General features: G+C 42.3%; 1 protein-coding gene across 1 annotated transcript in view; it reads left to right on the forward strand.

The window, feature by feature from the left end:
* LAMB2 (laminin subunit beta 2) overlaps positions 1-25,082 on the forward strand; it is a 41,512-nt gene that overhangs the window by 198 nt on the left and 16,232 nt on the right. The window contains exons 2-20 of the mRNA XM_053469297.1: positions 9,023-9,195; positions 9,432-9,567; positions 11,763-11,836; positions 11,936-12,124; positions 12,679-12,742; positions 14,961-15,163; positions 15,980-16,100; positions 16,459-16,647; positions 16,845-17,024; positions 17,309-17,421; positions 18,644-18,723; positions 19,041-19,176; positions 19,334-19,492; positions 19,873-20,000; positions 20,408-20,528; positions 21,068-21,260; positions 21,802-21,945; positions 22,351-22,582; positions 22,965-23,128. Coding sequence (XP_053325272.1) covers positions 9,023-9,195; positions 9,432-9,567; positions 11,763-11,836; positions 11,936-12,124; positions 12,679-12,742; positions 14,961-15,163; positions 15,980-16,100; positions 16,459-16,647; positions 16,845-17,024; positions 17,309-17,421; positions 18,644-18,723; positions 19,041-19,176; positions 19,334-19,492; positions 19,873-20,000; positions 20,408-20,528; positions 21,068-21,260; positions 21,802-21,945; positions 22,351-22,582; positions 22,965-23,128 — 2,799 coding nt within the window. The remainder of the gene's footprint in view (positions 1-9,022; positions 9,196-9,431; positions 9,568-11,762; positions 11,837-11,935; positions 12,125-12,678; positions 12,743-14,960; positions 15,164-15,979; positions 16,101-16,458; positions 16,648-16,844; positions 17,025-17,308; positions 17,422-18,643; positions 18,724-19,040; positions 19,177-19,333; positions 19,493-19,872; positions 20,001-20,407; positions 20,529-21,067; positions 21,261-21,801; positions 21,946-22,350; positions 22,583-22,964; positions 23,129-25,082) is intronic.

The raw sequence follows: 25,082 nt of genomic DNA on the forward strand, positions 1-25,082 counted from the left end.
TTATGTCAGGATTATGGTGGCTTGTGACTTGTTTCTATCAGGTTTGGTCACGTTTGTCTTTAAATTGGGGACAAATCTCCCTTATATGGATGATCCATTCATTCTTTCTTCCAGAAACATAAAATAAATGCATTAATGTCTGTAAAATGTGATAATCTGATTTGGAGAATCCTGGTTCTTCGCCTGTACTTTGCATTGGACCTGCGTTGGACCTGATCCTAACACAGCTCTAATTCTTCTTGAAATTGTACAATTCTTTTGACTGATCTCTCCAAACTTTAGCTGCTCAAGAGTGCGTTTATAATAAGATTCACCAATCTTCAGTGTTAGAAAAAGGCTGATCCACATGGTTATAAATTATGGAGTCAGGTTTCACGCTCGATGCTGTAGCCCTAACAAGCTCTGCCAGCCGGGGCGTCCTGCCCATCATTCTCCCAACTAATCCATTGGGATCTAGAGAGGGATAAGCATATGATAAAGAAATGCATTGGTCATCAAGGGTAAAGCAGCCCTTGGGGTCATAAAGAAGACCACGTTCCCTCATCGTTCTCTTATTGGTTTCCTACTGTTGGCTTTCTTGGTGCACATAAAGTCGGCAAAGGTCCTCTTTGTTGTCCCAAGCTACAGCCATGCTGGTCATCTCTGCCAGATACAACGTTACCATCTCACCCATTAGTAATGCTTAGCTATTGCTCCTGAGAGTGTGGTGGGTCATACACTTCCTAATCTCACTGTTTGAATACCATCCCTATATTACACTTTCTCGGGTATTAAGCCTTTTACTTGGACACTAAGCATTAGATACAGTGAACGGTAGTGTATTACATTCAGGGTTAAAAGGTTAGTTTTCGTTCAATTTATGAAAGAAAAATAAAAGCTTTTTGGGGCATAGGAAGTTATAATTTATTTTCCCGCACTGAACACTAGCGGAAGAAAGGATCTTGGCTTTGTGATTTTTATGGATGGTTTTACAATCTGTGTTTTTTCATTGTTTTTGGGAAGAACGGTTTCATTAGTGGTTACGTGGAAGCCTCTTGAGATGTCTTGATGTTCTTTCAATTTAGTCCATGTGGAGATCACATCACAAACATGGCTGTTGAGATCTTAGCTTCTGTTCTTGTTTAGATTAGATCAAGTTTGACATGCGGCCACATATTTATCAGGCTGTTATATGATGTCAGTGGCCAATATAGGTCCACGGTGTTTAGCCACAACATGATAACTCATTAGCCCCTCAAGTAGTCTATCAAACTTCTCAAACATATGTATTTTAGCTTTTTAATATCATATTCTTGCACGATTTGTAGCTCTTTTGGCATTTCTTCCTTCTTAAATGTTGTCTGGAACTTTAAATGCTTAAAATAAAATTTTTCTTTTTCTCGAAAAGGGGGAAGCAATTTTCTGCTGCACCCTTTACTTCCTGCCAGATTACTGCTCAGGAAGTAAATGTGTAATGCATTGATTTTATATAAAATACACAGAGATTTGTAAATGAAAAACTATTGTATCATTAGAGTATGGAACAGAAGAAAAGCTTCCCGTTGGATTATTTCGCTTGATGATATTAAAACAGGATGCTTTCACAACATCAGCAGCTCAGCAATGTTATAATCACCTAGGGTCGGTCGTCTATATAGCCCGGGGCCATGGAGGACGATCAGGGGTTACTTGCATTCCTGCCTTTGATGGGAACTGGCACAGGTGTTTGAACTTGAATGAGCTTGGAAAATCCTTTGTTTAAAACGTAGACAGTGTCTCGATGTATCAGCCCAGACCTGCAAACCTTTTGGGGGGGAATAACGGTATATTGTAGGTGAAATATTTCCCAATAATAATAGTGTTTGCCAAGGCAGGGTGAGCTGAGCTTCAGAACCAAACCGTGTGACCGTAAGAGTATATGACATTTTTTGCAAGGCATTTCAACTGGATAGGAAGGAAAGGGTGTTTTTTTCCTTTCCAGATCTGGCACCGCACAATGCATTTTTTTTTTACATTTTAATTGTTGAAACCGTGATTCTGCAGGAGTGGAAAATTTGAAATTTTTAGGTTTTTTTTTAACCTCGAAGGAAATAAAGCAAGTTAAGATGGGACGGTATCTCTTTGATTCCCAAAGGGTTAACGACGCCTTGCATTTTTTTTTCTTGCTCAAACACTTAAAGAGTTAAGTGAAGTGTAAACTGAATTGCAGTGGTATAGACACCAAGCCGAGGGTAAACCCTTATATTTCCATTGGTTCTATGCACAGGCTGATGAAGCGTCATGAAAGAATAGAAGAGTTGCTGAACACAAATAAAATATAAATAAAATACCTAATCATACAGCTACCCGAGACAGTAAACATATAGAACAATCATGTTATACACTACCTTTCAAAAGTTTGGGGTCACTCAGCAGTTTCCATGGAAAACAAGGACATTTCTGGCTGTAACATAATTACAAAAGGGTTTTCTGATGATAAATTAGCCTTTTCAACTTAAACTTGGATCAGCGAACACAACGTGCCATTGGAACACAGGAGTGATGGGAGTGATAAAGGGCCATTGGAACACAGGAGTGATGGGAGTGATAAAGGGCCTTTGGAACACAGGAGTGATGGGAGTGTTAAAGGGCCATTTGAACACAGGAGTGATGGGAGTGATAAAGGGGCCATTGGAACACAGGAGTGATGGGAGTGATAAAGGGCCTCTGTACGCCTATGAAGAGATTCCATTAAAAATCACAGTACTCATTTACAACATTAACCCCCTCTGCGCTGGACAGGGCCGGACTGGGACTGAAAAGCAGCCCTGGAAAAATTTGGAGACCAGCCCCATATAGTTTATCTCACGGTGAAGCTCTTATACCGACACGCACCCCTTATACACACCCGAGTCACACTATGTGCCATTCTTTTTATCTCATTATTTGTATTAAAATGCCAGAAAGCAAAAGTGTTAAAAGGCCCTAATAAATGAAATACATTACACAGAATGGGATCAAAACATTTACTACTGCGAACATTTTTAGATGAAAGAGTTCCATTTTATTCAGTGGAACAAAACACTGATCACATTATTCTTCACCATATTCTGGTAAGAAACTTTTATTTCTTTATTAATTCATGTAGACTATTTTTTTCCATATTTAATAAAAGCTATGATTGAGACATGTAGGGGGTTAAAAGGCATATCATGGGACAGAGTGGCATATAGTGGGTATAAGGCATTCATGGAGGCAGAGTGGCATGAAGGGGGTTAAAAGGCATATCATGGGGCACTCTGCCTCCAGAAAAGCCTTATGCCCCCTATATGCCACTCTGCCTCCCTGATATGCTTTATACCCTCCTATATGCCACTCTGCCCCATAATATGCCTTTTAATCCCCGATATGTCACTCTGCCTCCAGATATGCCTTTTGACCCCCAACGTCACTCTGCATCCAGAAATGCCTTATACCCCTATATGCAACTCTGGCATATAGGGGGTTAAAAGGCATATCATGGGACAGAGTGGCATATAGGGGGGTATAAGGCATTTCTGAGGCAGAGTGGCATATAGGGGGACACACTTACATGCCGATTTTTTTTGTTCTTAACAAATACAAAAAACATACAGTACAAAAAAATACATTATTTTACTCACCTTCTACTTCTCTTGACTTCTTGGCAGCTGCACACTGTTCTCCTCTATGCTGACAGGATGCCACTGACCTGACATCCGGTGCTGCAGCAGTCTGAGCGCGAGGGGGCGGAGCCTCCACCTCACGCTGCTCCCATCACTATGCAGCCATCAGGCTGCTGGGAATGTAATCTAAACGGCCGGTGCGTGCTGATGCCGCCGGCCGGAGCTACTTTAACACTTTTTTTTTTATTATTTATATGGTAAGCTGGATCGGCTTGCCATATAAAGTAAAAAAAAAAGTATTAAAGCAGAGGCGGCCGGCGGCATCAGCACGCATCGGCCGTTCAGATTACATTCCCAGCAATCTGATGGCCGCATAGTGATGGGAGCAGCGTGAGGGGTGAAAGGTCAGTGCGAGGGGGCGGAGCTTTCACCCCTCACACTGCTCCCATCACTAGACGGCCATCGCACACGGCTGCTGGGTGCTGATGCCGGCCGGCCGCATCAGCACCCAGCGGCCGCTTTGATTAGATTTCGGGCAGCCTGGGGGGCAGCTCAGCGGCTGTCTTCATGGCCGCCCAGCCCCCGGACCTTCCGGCCCACCGGGAAATTTCCCGGTATCCCGGTGGGCCAGTCCGGCCCTGGCGCTGGATTTCTGATCCATTTCATGTTATTTTAATGGATAAAATTGTTTTTCTTCCGAAAACAAAGTAAATTTGTAAGTGACCCCAAACTTTTGAACGGTAGTGTATATTCAAAACTGTAACATTTGCAATACAGGGCTGTTTTTGGTTGCGCATGAAGTATTTTGGACACTTTTGCTGCTAGGGAACAAGGTGCTCATTAAAAGGGCTCTGCCGGGCTAATAGCAGCCTTTCCCGTTCGTTTTCATGGCCTCTGGTTGTGTAAATGGCTTTTTTGTGCTCAAGGTATTTTTTTTTTACATTCTCGAGTGTTTGGTATTCCTGTCGTTAAATAAACAGACAAGCTCGGCTTTCTCTGCCGCCAGGATTCGGCAACAACGACCAGACGCCTGTCCTGAAGGTTTGCTCCAAACCTGAAAGACGCCCTTTAATAAAACTCGCTAAAAATGTTGTTACGTGTAAATGCGTAAAATTCTTATCCGTCTCTCTGCAACGAGACCGAGGTGGCACAGCCTGTGACTCTCAGAATGTTTTGCCTAGAAGGTTAACTACGGCTATGATTTAGATCAAGGATTTGTCTAACTAATAAGGTTAAGGTGTGATGAGAGTTGCTGTTAAGAGTCACGCTCGCTCTTCCTGCTGTAAAGACTCCAACCTCAATCAGTCGTTGGTCTCATCATAGATTCAGGAGCCGTATGTCTATCCCACGCATGTTTAAATCCCCTTGCTGTATTACCCTCTACCACTTCTGCTGGGAGGCTGTTCCACTTATCTACCACCCTCTCAGTAAATATAACATCTCTATGTACAAACCGAATTCTTTAGTTGGTGTTGCAGTGCAGGGCAGCCACGCTGATGCGGTTCCTCTCTGCCCCAGTCAGTTAATTACGGCTGTGTCCTAAGGCCGAGGTCGCAAACGCTTCCTATAAGAGGATAGCCGGGATTTGCGAGTCGCCTGGAAAAGCCATTAGCACTGACGATCTGCTTCTGGATCCGGAAGCGGCGGAAGCTTAGCACTTTTTCCTCCCCTGATGCCCCCTCTTTTCCAGGAGCTCGGAATGTTTGCTGGGTATGAGGGTATCGCAGGGTTCTACGGCCATCTGATGGCTACACAGTAAGGCCTAACGGCTCACTCAAGAGGTAGGCTGAGGTTGCTGGGAGCATTGCCATGGACAATCTATACGGAATATGCGTTAAGTGCAGCATCGCAGAATGTGTTGGCACCGCGTAGCGGAACTCATCGGATCCTCGCTGCAGCTGTGCTGCTCCTCGGCCAGAACGCATACTTGTCATGTAACATAATTTTCCTGATATCATTTAATTTTGAGAGCATAACAGATAGATCTTTCTAACAAGGAATGTGAATCCATCTGGCGGCCCCCCGTGCCGTGGAGACCTCGACGCTACACCTTCTCAACATCTTCTGACAATTTCACGTACAACAAGAGGACCCTCTGGCTATAGACCTCCCGTGTGTCATGGCGTCCGAGATAAAAACCATTGAATACGCATGTTATTATTATACTTATTTCATTTTTCCACCAAAGCAGGACTTTTTTATGCAAATTTTAGTTTCTATCCCATGATCCCTCGGTGCAGTCCGCGTAATGAGCCGCTAGCGCTAGCGATTGTTGACAGCGGCGCAGCTATTATTACAAACATCCCAAGGATGGCAGCTCCCACCTACATTGTAACAAGAATAACATTTTTTGTCTTATTAAGTAAAAGAGGAAAAGAAAACTTAATTATCTGGGTGTACGTACAGTAAGCAGGGGAGGGAATCTGGAATGTGACATTTTTAGACAGAGGTTTCCAGGAGTAACCGTTGAAAAACATCAAAGCAGCCCAATCAAGACTCGACGACGATAGAGAGCGAAGAGATACGGAACCTTCGCTTTTTAGAAATCGGACTTTATTTAATATATTCCCATCCCCCGCTCCTTAAATGTAGATTAAATTTTATCTATAGACTGCCTGTGCCGCCAAAGAATGGCTGTTGGGGGATGTAGTTGACCCATTTCCAAGAAACGCAACCTGTTGATAATCCATAACCCCCCCCCAAAAAAAAGATTAGCATGCTGGTCAAGAAAGAGTTAACCCTCGGCGCCCGGCAATATTTCCATTGAATAATATGAGTGTTTACAAAGCCCTCGGCGGTGATCTCTTTATTTATATGGCATGAATGATTTAAATGTTGTAAGCAGGAAGGCACGTAAAGGTCGCGGCGGGATAACGTCCGCTCCTCTGTCACTCGAGGACAGGTGGGAGAAGATACCATGTGACTCGGCTTCCTGACGGATGGCTTTCTAATTAAATGCAACGCGTTCGTTCGCTGATCGGAATCACCCGGGTCAAATAGCCCCGTCTCCTCTATGTGATTTTCCGTTAACGTTACCCTCATTATAAGAATATTTATTGTCTATCTCAGATCTTTCACTCAAGGAGAACATTAAGGGAGATCTCCCGTCAATCATTAATTCCTCGTATTGCTCGGTTGTAGTTTTTGGATAATATAAGTTTTTTTCTGCATATTAGCCATTTGTAGGAGTTCTCGCTCTGTTATCTGAGCCCCGATCTACTAGACAAACCCCCCGACTCCTTATCATACGGCCTGTGAGAAACAATAGAATGGTTCCGTCTCAATCACACAGCCGGACTCTCTGACTAATGAAAGCCTATGGAGGAACGGACTTCATTAGCATTGCCATAAAGCATCAGCTCAATGTGGTGTTTGAGCAGGGAAAGTCACCCAAAATATGACTGACAGCAATGGCTGCCTCCAGATAAAGGGAGTTTAGTGGAGCGAAATGAGGGGTTATTACTGTATACAGCGCTGGGGTTATTACTGTATACAGCGCTGGGGTTATTACTGTTAAAAAGAGGGAAATACATTGGGGGGGACGCACTTAAATTTAGAATGTTTGAGTCCGACTGGTGTTCTGCAGTATTTTGCTGCATGGATCCGTTCCCGGGACAGGAATGGAAGCCCCGCCGCCGCCGCCGCCGAGCGTGTTGCAGGGGAGTGAATCGGGTGATATGATAAACAGGACCCGGGGAGGAATGTAGGAGAGACAGCTGGCCAAAGCCTGCAACAACAGAAAGGATCAAAATTCTTTCCTGAAAAGATTACGATGTACATGGGATGCGGCAAACAAGCCAATATCTTTGGCAGGGGTCTTCCTTCTCCACGGGGGAAAACAGCAGAATGGTTCGTAAAAGGGGCAGATCAATCCTGAATCTAGGGTTTACAGTTGCCAGTAAAAAATGTAATTTAATGTATTCTGGTAGTTCCAGCACGGCTTATTGGTAACATATAGATGAATGTCCTGGGTGATGCAGTTCCTGGAGCAGAAGTGACATCATAGCATGACATCATTCCTCGTCTTATAGAATGAAGAATATCAGTTACGCTTTGGTTTCTGGAACGATTGACTCTATCTGTTTTCATTTTGGGATTGATGGACTCACATGGGGTTTGAAGACCTTCTGTTTGTAGATGTATTTCAGGAGATACAGGAATGAAGAATATTTTGTTATTTTTAAATAGAGCTTTGTAAAAATATTTTCAGATGTATTCTTAGTCCTGGAATGTCTGGATCGCTGACCAAAAGGAGCAGGTGTATAAATGCCCCTGGAACCGTATTTTGTGTTATGAAGTCATTGTGAATCCTAAAATATTTAGCTTTGTAATTCTATACCTGCCTACGGGAAACATGTCCCAACTGTCCCTGCCTAGGAGCACCAGTCCTTCTTGGGGACCCAAATTCGTGTCCCCCCCCACGATGTTCCTCTTTTCTCGGAATGTTTGCTGGGTATGAGGGCATCCCAGGGTTCTAAACGAGCAGGAACCGGGTTTATCAAATACATTATATAAAATATATTAATTATCTCCTAAATGTCTTACTCAATGTTCCAAAGCCCCAGCCACACATCTACCCCCCCCCACCCAAATAAAAGTGTCTCTTTTGGCGATTTGTGTCATTAGATCGCCGGTATTAATCTGTAGCTTTGTCAGTGCTGGGTTCCTTTGTGCCGCCTGTAATCCGGCTCATTTTCCCAATGGGGGAACCAAGAGATAAGCGTTCAACGGCCTTTATATAAAAGCAATGAGCGTAAACATAACTCTGCGCTCTTCCCATGCTCCACGAGGGAGAGAGGGAGATACGGCCCACATGAGACCTAAGAAAAACAGCCTGTCCGCCACACGCAGCAAACGACAGGGAGCCTTTATCTAAAGCGGCAAGGGCCGGTGCCGCTAAACGGGTTCACGGAGGGCTGAATCTGGAAAAGCCTAACAGTTTTGGACGGCCACCATGAGCCTGGGCCTTGGTTTCCCATCTTTCTCATTGAGCGGACAGATTGAAGCAGATTTATATTTTAAATAACATTCCATTTCATGTACATGGAACAAAAAATATCCCAGCATGCACCTGATCTCTTGGAAATTAGGGTGGAATCCTCCAAAACGCAGACAGACTCTAAATTTTATTTTATTTATTTTTGTATTTTTTTTTTTTTAATTTGAAATTAACGATATAACAGATATAACAATTTCCCAGAAGACATGTTATTTATAAAAATGGAATCTTCTGTGGTTAATTTGCAATTTTCCATGAAAAATATCAACAATCACTAGTCATTTAAAAAGTCCAATGATACATGGGTGTTTTTATGCTCTAATAGAATTCATATAGCATGTTCATAAGTGATGGTTTCGTGTGAGTGCATCACGGCTATATAATTCTCTTACATCATGTTCCGTGTTCCGTTTCTCCGCAGCTCTGGTGGTAACTGTCATATCCCAGACCCCTGATCACCAACATGGCTGTGCTCAAGGCAGCTGCTACCCAGCCACAGGGGACCTCCTTGTTGGCCGAGCCAACAGACTCAAAGCCTCATCCACCTGCGGGCTCCGAAAAGCCGAGCCCTACTGTATTGTGAGTCACTTACAGGTGAGTACATCAGATTCATATGAGAACAAGGATGCTGCATGATAAAAAAGGACTCAAGGAGAAAAAAGAACCTCAAGAATAGACATTAACATTCAGCTTAATCATTTGTAGAAATATAATGACTACTGTAGTGCATCTCATGTATGATAAATGTATTTGTGTAGATTGTGAATGTGAATGTGGAGTTCCAAAAATATGCACTCTGCTAAATATTGGGTTGGTTTTGTTCCCACCAGGATGAGAAGAAGTGCTTTGTGTGTGATTCCCGCAGACCCTACAACCGTCTGTACAACCCTATCAGCCACCGTATGGAAAATGTCATAACCGCCTTCACTGCTCATCGTGGGAAATCATGGTGGCAGTCTGAAAATGGTGAGTGGGCCCATCACAGCTTCCAGGATGGGGGGTTTTACTGCAGAGGTGAATTCTGGCCTAGGCCAATTAGGCTTATGGCTACAGGACCTGGAGGTGGTAGACCTTGTCCGGGTTTACCAGGGGCAGATCAGCCTGTGGGGCCGATTCATATCCGTGTAGGGTGCAGCTCAGTGGTCCCGTTGTGATCTCTGTTGCATCCATCCAGTTTATACAATGGATGACTGTGCTTTTGGCTTGCATAGACCTTCATAGCATCTCACCCTCATGTTGTGCGACCTTCTGAAGAGGTAACGTTGAGATATGGCACTGGTGCTCTGCACAAAGTAAACACACAGTGCAAGGAAAACGACCTCCTCCATAAGGTGGATCGCTTCATGGCCAATTAGACCTTGTCATTAACATATGGGGCTAATTCCTGTTGGACGTTTGGGATGCCAAATGCATTTTACACGTGCCATTGCCGGCTTAACCCCACCACATACTATTTCCCAGCATGCATCTGGTCTCCACTTCCTGACATCACTCCATAGTTATTAATTTCAGTCTTGGTAACATTTGTATATCTGTTGCTGAAAGCCCCATGTGTCCCTAGGAGTTTATCTCTACCTGTATTTATTTATTCCTAAAGATTGGATGTAAAGAAAAATGATAATAAAATATTATTATTAATTACACACATTACAGCTTTCTAAAAAAAGTAAAAAAAAAAATAAAATAAAAACTAGTTGTATAAATTCTATCTTCCGGCGAAAACTTCAATCCCGCAGGGAAGCGGAAAAAATATTATTGTGAAAGCGTTTCTCAGTTTTTCCCATTGTACAGAGAGGAAATACTGACTCATCTGCCCATTATCATCCACCATGAAAAGAATCATATTAAAACATTCCAGAATCCCTCGCTTTCACAAGCCCTTCTGATTCATCTTTTTTATAATGATTAAAAATAACACAAAACAGGGAGACAAAAAAAAAAAAGGCAAAACCAACCATCGTACTCATGAAAAACTTAGAAAAACTTCTCTCTCCCACGAATACTTCACTTATCGGAGTTTTCCGTAAAAAATGCCGTATCCTAAACTATTCTTCTAGCGCAGTTAAACGGAGTTTGATTAGACACATATTGCATGTGTCAAGATAACTGTTCTGTTTGGCTACAAACCAAGGCGTAAAGTTCGAGCAGAAAGAATCTGGTTATTTTAAAGCAGGTGCGCGTTTGCACTAAATCAATGGTCAATTCTCCATAGATCGCTGTTGACTGCCAAGTTATTTGCCGCTTCGCATACCACCCATCCCCAGCTGCTGAAGTCGAGCTGCAGGGAAAATCCTGTTACGCACCTGATGTTTCAAACAAGGAGATGACATTCTATTCTGTCGTTTGGGTTCCAGAGGTTATTTATTATACTTATGCCAATGGCTATATGTCCCATGGGGTGGTGATGATCACTAGGTTTGGTCCTACTCGTTGATGCTGGGACAGGCTGAGGAGTAATAAAATACGCGGCTCAGTCATAAGCAGGGATCCCTGCATCATGTTTTTTAATATGTCAAAATAACTTGGGTGTTTGGAGTGCGCTGTCTGCTGACGTAAGTAAAGTGGTCCCAGTAGAAGCATCTGGGCATAGACCCAAGTCTAAAGGAGGTAGAAAGCTATGGAACGCCTGTGACCAGTTCCTCATGGTCTTCTGTACTGGATGTAGATCCTCCAAAAGTCCAGATCTCTCTTTTCCTGACATCTTGCTGGTCGGTGCATCATTGTCTGGGAGACCCAGTGTATAATGTCTTTAAATGTATCTCAATAAGATCTGCCACCCGAGTAATATTCTAGTCTTAGAACACTAGGGAAGGGGACTGAAGATGATGAAACTGTTGGCATTTGGAGGGGATGCAAAAATTATACTAAATGGGCCTGAAGGCGCTGATAGAAAAATAAGGATCAAGTAGGGATCAAGGTTGTCAACCTGCAAAATCACAAACCTATCTCCACGGTGAGACAACCATATATATCCTAAGAGCCCTTGGAACCGTCCATTGTGTGAGCCCATACCAACACTTCTGGAAACCTATTCTATGTATGCACAATTCCTCGCTCAACGGGTATGCCCAGTCAAAAGGTTTTCTGTTTTGTGTGAACAACCTTAAACATTGTGTTATAAAGTATAAATAAAACATTTCTTACCCTTTTCTTTTGGACAGGTGTTTCTGAAGTCAGCATTCAATTAGATCTGGAGGCTGAGTTTCATTTTACTCATCTCATCATGACCTTCAAGGTAAACATAATGTCACCATTGATTAGTATTGGAAAAAGTAGGTAATTTTTGTTACATTTAAGGCAATGTGGACCATATTTACTCGTTCTATTCCTTCAGACATTCAGGCCAGCAGCTATGTTGGTGGAGCGTTCCTCAGACTTTGGCCGTACGTGGCAGGTGTACAGGTACTTCGCTCACGATTGTGCAGGCTCCTTCCCCAATGTGACGCGGACTATACAGCGGAAGGTCGACGATGTTATTTGTGAAACACGTTACTCTGACATAGAGCCGTCAACTGAGGGAGAGGTGAGAAAAAAAATAGGTATTATTAATGAAGGCCAAAACAGCCAAAGGAAGAAATTAGGAGGATTGCTCATTTATGAACCTGCCACCTCAAAAAAAAAGTAGAGAAACCCCTTATCTTTTATTTTAGTATGTATTTTTAAATATGCACACAATGGTTTTGAGCATCTGGTAATTTTAAATACGGTACGGAGCTCCCTGTACGGAGCCATTTTGTCTCTATAAGACACACCCCTTTCTTCTCTCTTAGCAAGTCACTACGTGTAGGTGTTGCCTGATGCTTTCAACTCAATATTACGACAGAATCCAACTGCTTAAAGCTCAATTAATCCTTTAAGCCCCACTGTAAAAGTGCATTCCGTGGAGTTCAAGGTTTAATATCTGACATATAGAATATTCTATGTCCCTGTCTTGGCCAGAAAAAGAATCATGAGAGTTGTAGTCCAGCTGTGCCTGAAGAGCCACTTGTATAACTAGTACTGCTAGTGAACCCTCTCAGATTCAATTTGTATATTTTTAATTGGGCAATAAATAACCTCAGAAATCTTTTTTTTCAGGTGATTTACAGAGTTCTGGATCCAGCCATTCCTATTCGAGATCCGTACAGCCCCAATATACAGAGTGAGTCTCTAAAACTCTTTAACAAAACTTCTAAGTGTAGTAGCCTGGAGGCAGGCTGGATGTTCTCCAAGCCAATTAAATTTTACTGGCGCGGATATCATGTCATCAACAGTCATCACACGTTTGCTGTGTATTCGGGCCAATGCTGGGAAAAGGAATGTTATTCCACTGACGCCATGTAAAATCCTAACGTAGTTCTTCTTGAATTGGGACATGGTTTTGCGGAGCTTATCACTCCATTGTGCTTTAAAAGGTTAACCGTTACACATTTGTCATGGCAGATAATGGGTTTTATGCCAACCCAAATAATGAATATCTCACCAGCTGTAGATTGTTGAGGTTGCCAGTATTCTAAACAGCAGAGGTGGTCTAACTACTCTTCGAAATATAGGTCTTAATGATGACCTGACCTTTTATACTAATTTAAGTGATTACACTACCTATAGCTTGGGCTTTTTTTGCTTGGGAGTCTTTTAGAGATGTTTTGCTGAAAAGCTGAGATTTATGGTAGCCTCTAGAAGACCCAGCATTGGCTTCTCACGGTCACGGTCTAGGTTCCTGTCCTGGAAGTTCTCTCACTTCTTCTCCCCAACTCTCAAAAAAGCCAGCCTGAACCAATGAAAAATAATCCGCAACTTCCGAGATAACTTAACGGAGAGGAATGATCATGCAGATCCTGAGATTAGGATATTGATTAAAAAATGGGTAAGCTAGACAGGCTGAATGGTTCCTTTTAGCGGTTACCATCTAAGGAAACGAGGACATGCACACAAGGTTGTAATAACTCAGATATATATGTGGAGACCTAACGGTGGAGATCAGGCTTTACATTTAGAAATGAAGGGGTATTTCCACACACTGTTCATAAGACTCGCCTGGCTCCAAGCAACCCACTTTTTATTAGCGACTGTCATTCTTCCTCCGGCTCCTGACAGCTCGAGAGAGGTCTGATTTCTTTCTAAAAGAAGAGAGAGTTATTTGTGAGCGGAATATAGCTCTGTAAGGATGCCTGTGGCTGTTACTGATTTAGCTCAGTGTTTCCACTAAGTGCTGATCTTTATTGCCATAGAAGGACAGCTCTCTTTTTAAATGATGATACTGAGTGTTACTCTTGGCTTCTATCCAGCCTCGCGTAGACTTTTAAAAGCAGATTACTTAAAACCTTTAAACAAGTCTCGGCGGGTTGTGTTAGTAGAGGTGTTACTCTGAAGACCCCCCGATTATCAAAGCCGCCGCTAACACAACACATAATAACCTTTTATTAGAGGGCTAAACAGCATGTCTTTCCACGGCTCTTTACATGACACAGTGGGACTGTAGCTTAAAAAACATTTACTTTTGTCAGTAATTTACCAGATTATTAGAAATAATTTAATTATGAATTCAAGTGGAAAAGTGAATTTATCAAGACTCAAAGTTACTATCCCATTCATGTCACACAGAAATACACAATTTATTTTGTTCAGTGCTGCAATAAGACTATATTCTAATGATATTTATAGTTTTCCATGGGCGAGTTAATAAGTGACAACCCTATTCTGATAGATTACCTGAGGTTAAAACCCAAACACATCAATCTTGGGTTACGCTTGATCCATGCAGGTGACATTACCTGTATTATTGGACATGGACCCTTTGAATGACACTGGCTCTAAATGCATTTGTTGCCTTTCTGATACTGAATGGGTTAACCATGTTAGGGTTATTGGACATTTTTACACCACCTTTCAAAAGTTTGGGGTCACTGTGCTGTTTTCATGGAAAACAAGGAAATTTCTGGCTGTAACATAATTACAAAAGGGTTTTCTAATGATTAATCAGCCTTTTAAACTTAAACTTGGATCAGCAAACACAACGTGCATTGGAACACAGGAGTGATGGGAGTGATAAAGGGCCATTGGAACACAGGAGTGATGGGAGTGGTAAAAGGCCATTGGAACACAGGAGTGATGGGAGTGGTAAAAGGCCATTGGAACACAGGAGTGATGGGAGTGATAAGGGGCCATTAGAACACAGGAGTGATGGGAGTGATAAAGGGCCTCTGTGCACCTATGAAGAGATTCCATTAAAAATCATCCGTTTCCAGCTACAATAGTCATGTACAATGAACTGGGGGGGGGGCATCATAAAAAGAAAGGGACCAAAAAAAAAAAAAAAAACCAGCAGGTGTTCTTCTCTGACTGGTCTCTCCTTCTGAACTGTCTGATTTTTTTCCTAGACCTCCTGAAAATCACCAATCTCAGGATTAATTTCACCAAGTTGCACACGTTGGGGGACAACATGCTCGACTCGCGCCTGGAGATTAAGGAAAAGTATTACTATGCCCTGTATGAGCTGGTGGTGCGAGGAAACTGCTTCTGTTATGGCCACGCATCGGAATGCGCACCCATTCAAGGCTTCTCCGAAGACGCAGAGGGCATGGTATGGAAACCCAAATGTGTCTTTGTGATTTACTTGTACACAAGAAAAATGTATATAGCCGTATGAGCCCAAGAAAAAAATAGTCTTTAGTTAAAGTAGATATCTTTTTAAAAAAGGACATAAAATAATGTTAAATTACATAAGTTTTCAGGACCCAAGAGGTCTCTTATTCAGATGGAAGCAAATTCATTGTTTCCTCAACCTCCCAATCCAAACCTGACTTCAGCAACGTGAACATGTATGGAATCCTGTATATTTATCTCTTGAAAACATGCCCTGCTAATCTCCCGCTTTACTCAGTAATTACTAAGGAAGGAAATCCACCGAGCCGTGTTTTATTGGAAAAGATAAAACGCAGCATACCTCGAATGCAATTCTCTCTTTGATGTCTCGCTGCCATTTTAAAATATGTAACGTGAATCTCCTGGTATGCATTGTATGCATTTCTTCTAAGAGTCGAGGTCAGCCTCATTACTAAAATACCAAGTAGAACAACAAAAAAATCTCCATGAACTGACCTTGAAGCTGATCTTTGCTATATTATCAGCTCCATCCTGATGAAGGCCATTATTGTAAAGCCAGAATGATCATAGGAGCTTTTCAGAGCCTACTTTTAAATGTTTGGGGTATGTTTATGGAGGTGTCCCCCCTTCCTGGGCAACTACTTATCAGCCTTGATGCTGGCAGAAGATGAGGTGGGTTATAGTTTATGCGGATGGAGAAGAAGAGATGCCTACTTTCCATTTATACCTAATGGAATTCCGCGGTTTCCTGGTGACTATAATATCATGAACAACGTATCTTCTCGTCCAATAGGTACATGGGAGATGCGTGTGCAAACACAACACAAAGGGGCTCAACTGTGAGCAATGCGATAGCTTCTTCAATGAAGTTCCCTGGAGACCAGCTGAGGGACGCAGCACCAACGCCTGTAAAAGTGAGTTCACTAGGATGTTGAACTATAAGACATGACCTTAAAGATGGGGAAATTCTGCGTATAATGGTTCCTTAGCTGCCTCTGTTAGTATTGACCTTATCTCTTGCTAGTAGACAATAGTTGGCCTGCTACTGGGCTGTAACATCCATTGTCTTCACTGATGGAGAGGTCATACTTTACCTTCTTAAAGAGACTCAAGACTGTCAAATAAGAGTAAGAGATATGGTCCAGACTAACACATGAGTCAAAGTTAGGAAAAGATCCAAGTTTGTTCAACTTACAAGGATCTTTAGAAACTTTATGTATATTAGGCCATCCTCTTGTAAAAACTTGTCACTGGGTAACCTGTGTTTTTCAGAGTGCAACTGTAACAATCACTCGAGGAAGTGTCACTTTGATATGGCCGTGTACCTGTCCACCAGGAATGTGAGCGGTGGAGTGTGCGACGACTGCCAGCACAACACTATGGGCCGGAACTGTGAGCTCTGCAAGCCTTTCTTCTACAAAGATCCGGCCAAGGACATCAGGGACAGTGCTGTCTGCAGAGGTGCGGAAAAAACTCAGCGTGATGGGTTTTCTTTGTTCTTCAACAGGAGACCTTCAAATATTTGAGATACATTTAGAGTGAGGTTGGAACTGCCACTCCAACATTGATCTTCAATGACTTTAGCAATGGAAGGAGGGCAGGGTATTTTAATATTTTGTACTTGCATGGTTTCATTCTAAATTTGCCTTCACTTGTAGCCTGTGACTGTGACCCGGAAGGCTCTCTAGACGGGGGTCTGTGTGACTCTCAAGATAACCCAAGTTTGGGACTCATTGCTGGACAGTGTCGGTGCAAGGATTTTGTAGAAGGGCCACGCTGTGATAGATGCAAGGCTGGATTCTTCGGGCTCAGTGCAGATAATTTCCAAGGCTGTCAACGTAAGTGAGAAACGGTGGATGATTGGGAAAAGCACAAAATAACAGAACCATAATTCTTTACATTACTCTATAGGAGATCAATAACATAATCCATATAGCTATTGAAATGTAATATAATTATATACAGTCCCGAATTATATTAAATATTTTTGTCGGATTAAAACCTCTCTAATCGCCCATAACTGGATTTTGTCTGGAAATCCAAGACAGTTGGCAGGTATAGTACTACAGGAAATGGCTTGTTTTTAAATAATTGTATTTATTTATTTATTTATTTTACATAGGATGCCAGTGTGACCCCAGAGGGACCGTGTCCGATGGCTCCCAGTGTGACGCGATCAGCGGGGACTGTTTCTGCAAGCGCTTTGTGACCGGACGAAGCTGCAATCAGTGCCTTGTAAGCAAAATGTTTAAAAAAAAAAAAGAATAAAATATATAAATGACTTGTATAGCTCAACAATTTAATTTCAGGGCATGAACGATGGACACGGCTTGTTCTTTCAATGTTCTCTTTTTAGAACTTTGCTTTGGTTTCACTTGAATGAGGCATTATACTGTACTTATTTTTTATGCGTATTATTATTTATTGTTTCATAAACAGGAACATAATACGTAGTAATATGACTTACAGAAGCAAGGGGTAAGGAGAGCCGTGCTCAAAGAGCTTACAATCTAGAGTCAACAAGTGTAAGGTCTTCTGTTTACCTTTAAGAAGGGAGATACTTAACTAATGGAATCAATAACAGCGAATGAAAAGCTCTAAACATCCAGGGGCCGTTATGTCGGTTCACGCACCTAAAGGGCTGTCGCAGGAAATGTCATTTCCGTGTGTCTCCTCCACATATCCTCCTGGGCATTCCAGACAGCAGCTGCTGGTAACGACATCCATCCTCCGAATGGAAATGTAGAGAATTTGCTGATAGGAACAAGGCTGCCAATCACCCCCCCCCCCCGCCAACATAATCCAGTTTGTAATTTTAAGATTACCTTAAGTGTGTGGTCTACGCAACATGAGAAAAACATCTACAATCGTTTTTAATCCTAATTATAGTGGTTTATGGAGTCTTTGTAATAACGGAACGGACGCAGACAAAGCCTGTACCGGTTGTGTATTTTAGTAGACTTTATGGCCATTATTATAGAATGCGTAACTTTATATGCACTCAGCGTTTGTGCTGTTTTTGCTGATGCCGCGTAGCAGATAAATCCTCTTCTATTGTCCCGCTTCCTGCTACTTGGAGATGTCTTTGTGTGGCTGAACTAATACCCCACGGAGAACATCATATAGAGAAGAAACATGAGGTTATATAATACTTTATTGAAGCTGACCATGCATCTCTATGGTGTTTTCTATTAGAGACATCAAGACCTACTCACTTCACCAGTTTAAAAGCTCTGATCCCCGAAGGGATGTCCATATTGACAAGCAACCATTGATGAATCCAATTCCCAGCTCTAGAACATCAGAACAGACTCCCTTTGCCAACCATTGCCTCCTGAGCCGAGCTTTGTTGCCCCAAATTCAACACTCTACGCAGTTGTCCATATAACCTATTGGAATAGCTGGTCTTGTTGACTTGTAGAATGTCTTATAGTTATTTTTTTCTTGATGTTAACAGCCAGAATACTGGGCTCTTAGCCATGATGTCTACGGATGCCGGGCGTGCGACTGTGACATTGGGGGTGCATGGGATAACAAGTGAGTACAAACCCCTCTAATCTTTGATGAGGAGTACCTTAAAGAGGTATAAGAACAACATTAAGATTATGGTCCCTTTTGGTTCTAGATGGCTCGTAATGCACTGAAAGAGCATATGCCATAATCCGTTTCTTCTTGTGCCTATTAAAATAACTTGTAGTAATAGAGCTCCAGCAGATTCCATACCGCTATTACAATAAGGGAGAAAGAAAATGAACAAGAACATTCAAATTGATACACGTTAAGACATACTGGCACACAGGGAGAAGAGGGGCCTGATCTTGGGAGCTTACAATCTGTTTTTATTTCCATGCCAGTTGTGCTACAGAGACCGGACAGTGTCGCTGCAGAAGTCATATGGTCGGAAGGCAGTGTAACCTAGTAAAGTCTGGTCACTACCGTATCAACCTGGATCATTATACCTATGAGGCAGAGACAGCCTTGCACAGACATGTAAGCGGAGTTTCAACTCTCAGGATACAAAATAACATATTCCCAAAAATATATAAAAGAAGTTATCTATTGTTTCCCCCCCACCAAATATAGTTATTGTTCCCGATTTAACTTGTAAGTTTTAAAAGCTGTTCTGCCTTTTGTCTTTTTAACACAGGGATGCTCGGTGTCAGAGAGGGAACATCCACAGGGTCGTCCAGCTACTTGGACCGGTGCTGGGTTTGCGCTTGTCCCGGAGGAAGGGGTTCTAGAGTTTCAGATCAGCAACATTCCATATTCTATGGAGTACGACTTAGTCATCCGTTACGAGCCCCAGGTAAACCACAACTATATAAGAAAATTGGACGGAAATTGACAGATAAATGACATAGGGCTGTATTCTCAAATACCCAACGTTTGGTAACAGAACCTTTGGTCCACCGGAGATTATGTACTAGGTACACCTGTCTAGGGGTTTAAAGCAACGTGTGATATCCTGCCATGGCCAACAACTAGTTTACTCTCACTACGATGTCCCAGTGCTCTAGTTCATGCTATTGAGTGCTCTCTCTATGGCACAGTCAAATCTTAACCTGATTCTGTGATGGCAGTAGGTGGTAGCGGGCCCCTGAATACAACATGAAAGGAAGAAAGCCTATCAGAATATGAGCAATGAAAGTGAGAAGTCTAAATGTCCATCATTGCATTTTCTGAAAGCTTCCAAACAGGTGGGAGCTGGTCAAGATATCTGTGATTAGACCCGGAGCTATCCCAACCAGTAGCCCTTGTGGAAACACCATCCCATCAGATGACCTCCTAACTGCATCTCTACCCGCAGGCTCCAGGTGAGATACATATTCTTATAGGGATGAAGCTGCCTGCCATTAAATACTAGAAACCTTATAGATGACTTTGTTAGATATTTCATTGACTGATCCCAAGTATATGAGCCATGATTTCCTCAAGGTCATATAAGCTGCTACTGCTTTCAACTCAACAGCATCCACGTTCTTCTAGGAGAAGTTTAGTAGGTGACTTATGCCCACGTTGGTTTTGCCAAGAATGTTCTTTTCTTCAAGGTGTTGTTAGGCTTATCTCATAATACAGACTTCTTCGCTTAACTCAATACAAGAAGCACAAAACATTAACTTGAGATGTAGGGTAACGCTTTAGAAATGCTTCTGAGAAACAACACAACAGGGTCTGATAGGAATAAGATATCACAATTCACGTGTATGGTTGTGATTTCTAGGTATGTTATCCTGGAGCAGCCCGTGTGTCTGGAACGCGGCGTCAGCTACACAATCCGCCTGGAATTCATCAGGTACAGCTCTTGGGAGCAGGTGTTGGGAGCCAGCATCCTTATCGATTCGGTGAGAGCCTCGATCGTCTATTCTACTTATTTGTAATAATAAGCAGAGTTTAGTATTACTTATTGATTTATATAGCGCCACCATATTCCACAGCATTGTACGATTGGAAAACGGGACATAAAAAGTAGCGCATCGCATAACAATTTAGACATAAAGAAACAAAAAGGTGACAACGAGAGACGCCATTGCGAGCGTGTTTCCCGCTAGCCACACAATTTTCTGACGGCAACATACACGTACATTGTAATAAGAGTAACAATTGTAAAGAAACATTGTATTAATAGCTTGGGTGTTAGTGAATGCAGAAAGGTAGCTGTGAAGAAGATACTAGATGATGAGGAACAGCTAAACCAGGAGCTCTCTAGGTTGTGGTGGGGCAACCTTTACAACAGTCCAGATGGAGGCATAGATGGAGGCATGGAGGATGGAGGCATAGAATCATACATATGAGATAACCGGAGAAGATTTTGGTATAATAACATGTTCTCACGACGCTGTGTCTTAAGGAGGACCTCATCTTTGGTTCTTTCTTCTCACAGATTGTGTTGATTCCTCGCTACTCTTCTTTGGAAATGTTCATAGGAGGCGACCCAGCCTCCATTCATCGCAAGGAGACCTTTGAGCGCTATCATTGTCATGGTAACAGCGGAAGTGTAATAAAATCCCCCACCACGGAGGTGTGCTCCAACTTAATCACAAGCATGTCAGCCGTCGTTCATGACGGAGCGCTCGGTGAGTTAAGATTGTGGGTGAAATAATGTCTTTCTGTTCATGCCCTTGGGAATGTGTAACTACCATACACACAATACAATATATACACACACACATAAATAAACATAAGTATAAAGGGCTAGGTCATCATTTTGTCACCTTCCATAGGATTTTTGTACAGGCCGTAGGAGATCAAGAGAGGGGCCCTCGGAGTCTTCAAGCTTCTGATACTTATTAACGTTTTCTGTGACCCACTAAGAAGCAAACGACTGAGACCAATCAGTAGCTTTTCTCCTGTATGAATGGATATAACGCCACCTTCTGATTATAAAGGAGAACTACAGCTAATGCTGGCACCATATGGTTCACACCATATGGATTTCCCAAGTACAATCAACATGGTTAGATGTTACGTAACAGTATAACACTGGATCTATCTAATATTGACTTTTTCTCCAGAAATAACAAAAAAATAATAAAACATGGAAGAAGCTAATTTTATTCTTAAGCGATCTAGCAGGGACAACGATCTACAGTCAATTGAATTCCGGTTTCTCTCCAGCTTGTAACTGCGATCCTCAAGGGTCCTTGAGCTCAGAATGTGACCCCAATGGTGGGCAATGCCAGTGTAAAGCCAACGTTATTGGCCGTAGATGTGACCGATGCGCTCCCGGAACACATGGCTTTGGACCAGCCGGATGCAAAGGTAACCACAAGCTTAGCTATGGATCCAAGAATGACACTAAACATTGTGTGGTTGTCATGAAAGTATCCGTACTGCATCCAAACCACTTCCCTTACCCTGTTTTTTGAACCAACTTTTGAAAAATAAGGTTAAAATATATTTATTTTAAAACGGCTAAATCATCAGCCAGTTAAGAAGGCTGGTTGGGATCCAGAAGAAGAGACAGAACATGTAAAGTGTATTATTTACATAGACATTTCTGATTATAAATGCTATTTAGAGTGTTATAAAATGGAACATATACATTTTTTTTGCTTTAAGTTTTTAATTGACAGATTTTCTGTATCCTTCAGAATCATGGGACATTTATTGAAGAATAGGTCTCGGTGACATACACATTTGTTCGATGTTGATCTCTTGTTTCAGCCTGTGAATGCAGCGCAGAGGGCTCCTTCCATAACTTCTGTGACCAGTACAACGGACAGTGCCCTTGCCGGCCCGGGGCATTTGGATCGAGGTGTGATCGCTGCCAGCCTGGGCACTGGGGCTTCCCAAATTGCAGGAGGTGTCAGTGCAACGGCCATTCTGAAGAGTGCGACCAGAGGACGGGCGTCTGTCTGAACTGCAGAGACCACAGCACAGGAGACAGATGTGAAAGGTGATTCGGTTATTGTTACCGTCTGAACCAAAGCTGTTTATTTCTGGGAAATATTGGCTTTTCGAGAAACATCTTGTGAGTAATCCATTGCCTACAGCATCCATTCCATGTAGAAGAAAGAATAGCAAATATCATCCAAGAAATGGCAATTCTAAACGGGGTCAATGGCCAATCTGCTACCGAGAATAGTGTCATTGGTAGGAAATTCCCAAAAATGTTAAAAGGGATCCATAAAGGGGAGGAATAATCATGCTGATGCTGATCATAGGAAGTTAGGTTGGTCGTTCCCATAGCAGAAACTATAAAATGTAGGACTGGTAAAAGTAACCGATCTGCTTTAATTAATCCTCTAATAAGGTCTAACACACAATTCACTTTGCAGATGCATTTCTGGTTTTTACGGGAACCCTGTCCTCGGCTCCGGCGATCACTGCCGGCCCTGTCCTTGCCCCGATGGCCCTAACAGCGGACGACATTTTGCCGCCTCCTGCCACCAAGATCCTCGCTCCAAGCAGGTCATCTGCAATTGTAACCAGGGTTATACAGGTGAGACTCGGGCTGGGCCGGGCAGCTATCACTCCAATAACAATAAATATCTGTTTTTCAGGCTTTACCAAGAACAATCCGCAGAAAATTCCCACTTATTTATTTAAAAATAAAAGGTTATAAATATTCGAAGAGCTTGTTTTATGAAAATTTCATAAATGGAAATATTTTACTGTTTCGAGGAACACTAACAAATCAAAATACTCAAAGATTTATCAATACTACTTTATCATATTTATACTTTATCATATATATAATTAATATAAATAGTCCAGCTAGAGATAAAGGCTGGTTAATTCTGTTATCCAAAGCATAGAAACAAAGAATTTGCCTGCAGATCGGCCCCATTCGGCCCCCGTCTAGTCGCCTGTTTCTCCTGCTGTAAAGACTCAAACCTTAATCAGTCGTTGGTCTCGTCTTTGATTCAGGAGCCATATGTCTTTACCACTTCTACTGGGGGTAAGAAACCTTCTCCTGACACCTATTCTTCCACCCCACGTGTACAACCAACCATGGAACTGTAGAGGAATTTACTCACTATGGTTCTTTTCTAGAATACGACTGGCATTGGCCCTGTTTTCTCGTTGGCTACCTGTAACTAGGAACGGCTTGTGTCTAGTGTCTTTTACAATTTTTTCTCCTCAGGACTGGTAAAGCGGTCAGGAGGGGTACGACGTGAGTAAATGATTTCACGATCACTCAACCACCCCATGCATGGCTTCACCCCACTCGTGCTGGGATAGTATATCGTTAGTGTATCTAATCAGCCCAAAGGTTGTTCAAAAAGGTGGTTACATGTTTGGCAAAATGAATTAGCACTGCTGGAGTTTTCCACATGTTTTCGGCACTTGCTTGGAGCACATGTTTATGGCTACCTCAAGAGGATATACTGTATGGGAAACCCATCTTTTTATAATGTCCTCCCTCCTCTTCCCAATGTCCCATCTAGAGGCACAAGGAGGTCCTAGTAGCGTTTGTAAATTAGCGAGGGGTTCCCCTTCCCAGTCTCTGAGAGACTGAAGAAGGACCAAAAGTGACGGATCCCTGGTGCCCATTGGTAATTTATTGAAATGCTCGGTTCTAATATCTTCGCATGAGGGTAAGTATCATCGTGGAACCCCTAGAGGTCCTGGTGCTCACAACTCAAGCCAACGCATTTATGTGTCACGTAAGGACTCTTCTCTTACTCTCAAAGTCAAGGATAAGTGAGCACTTACATGCTCTAAAGACTACAAAGCTACGGCTGCATCTCATACTCATGCTAATGTCACTAATGAGCATTTAGTGCTTGGTGATCTCCTAACATCACGGCGCGTCGTCTGTAACTCACAGAACGTTCATCTCCTTAACCCAGGATTCTGTACCAAGAGCTCCTGCCAATATAGGAGAGCTCTCGAGTGTCCGAAATGTAGAGAATCAAATCTAAATATATATCTCTCTCCATAATGGGGATAACTTCGTTATGCCTCAAGGGAACAGCAGTTAAAATAGAAGTGGCCGTAGCGTAAAGAACATGTCTGTTTCTAAGTCCGTATAAAGTATTTATCTAATAATGTATAATGGCGGCCATTGCAGTTTGGGGAAACATGGTTACAAATATTACAAAATGCTATATAAGAACGTTTTCTTCATCGTCTCTGCTTCTGTGAAGAAATGAGCCTTTAGGAAGTATTTAAAACCATGAAACCGAAGAATTCCATGTGAACAGATACTCTGAGACAACAGCAATTAGACAAATGTACGGAGTTCCATCAAGGGGTAGAACATGTCTTCTCGCATGCTGTTGAAATTAAAAAGGCATCTTGATTGTTTTTAATCTGAGCAAATCTTCAAAGGAAAAGATAAAATGACAGATCTGCTAAGGTTTATTTTCTTAACACGCTACAGAGCGCAATGAATGATTTGTCACAGTGGAACAGAACCCTTAATTCATTGAAAAGAGACGTGCATGGGG

Source organism: Spea bombifrons, chromosome 6, assembly GCF_027358695.1.
Source record: "Spea bombifrons isolate aSpeBom1 chromosome 6, aSpeBom1.2.pri, whole genome shotgun sequence".
Taxonomy (NCBI): domain Eukaryota; kingdom Metazoa; phylum Chordata; class Amphibia; order Anura; family Pelobatidae; genus Spea; species Spea bombifrons.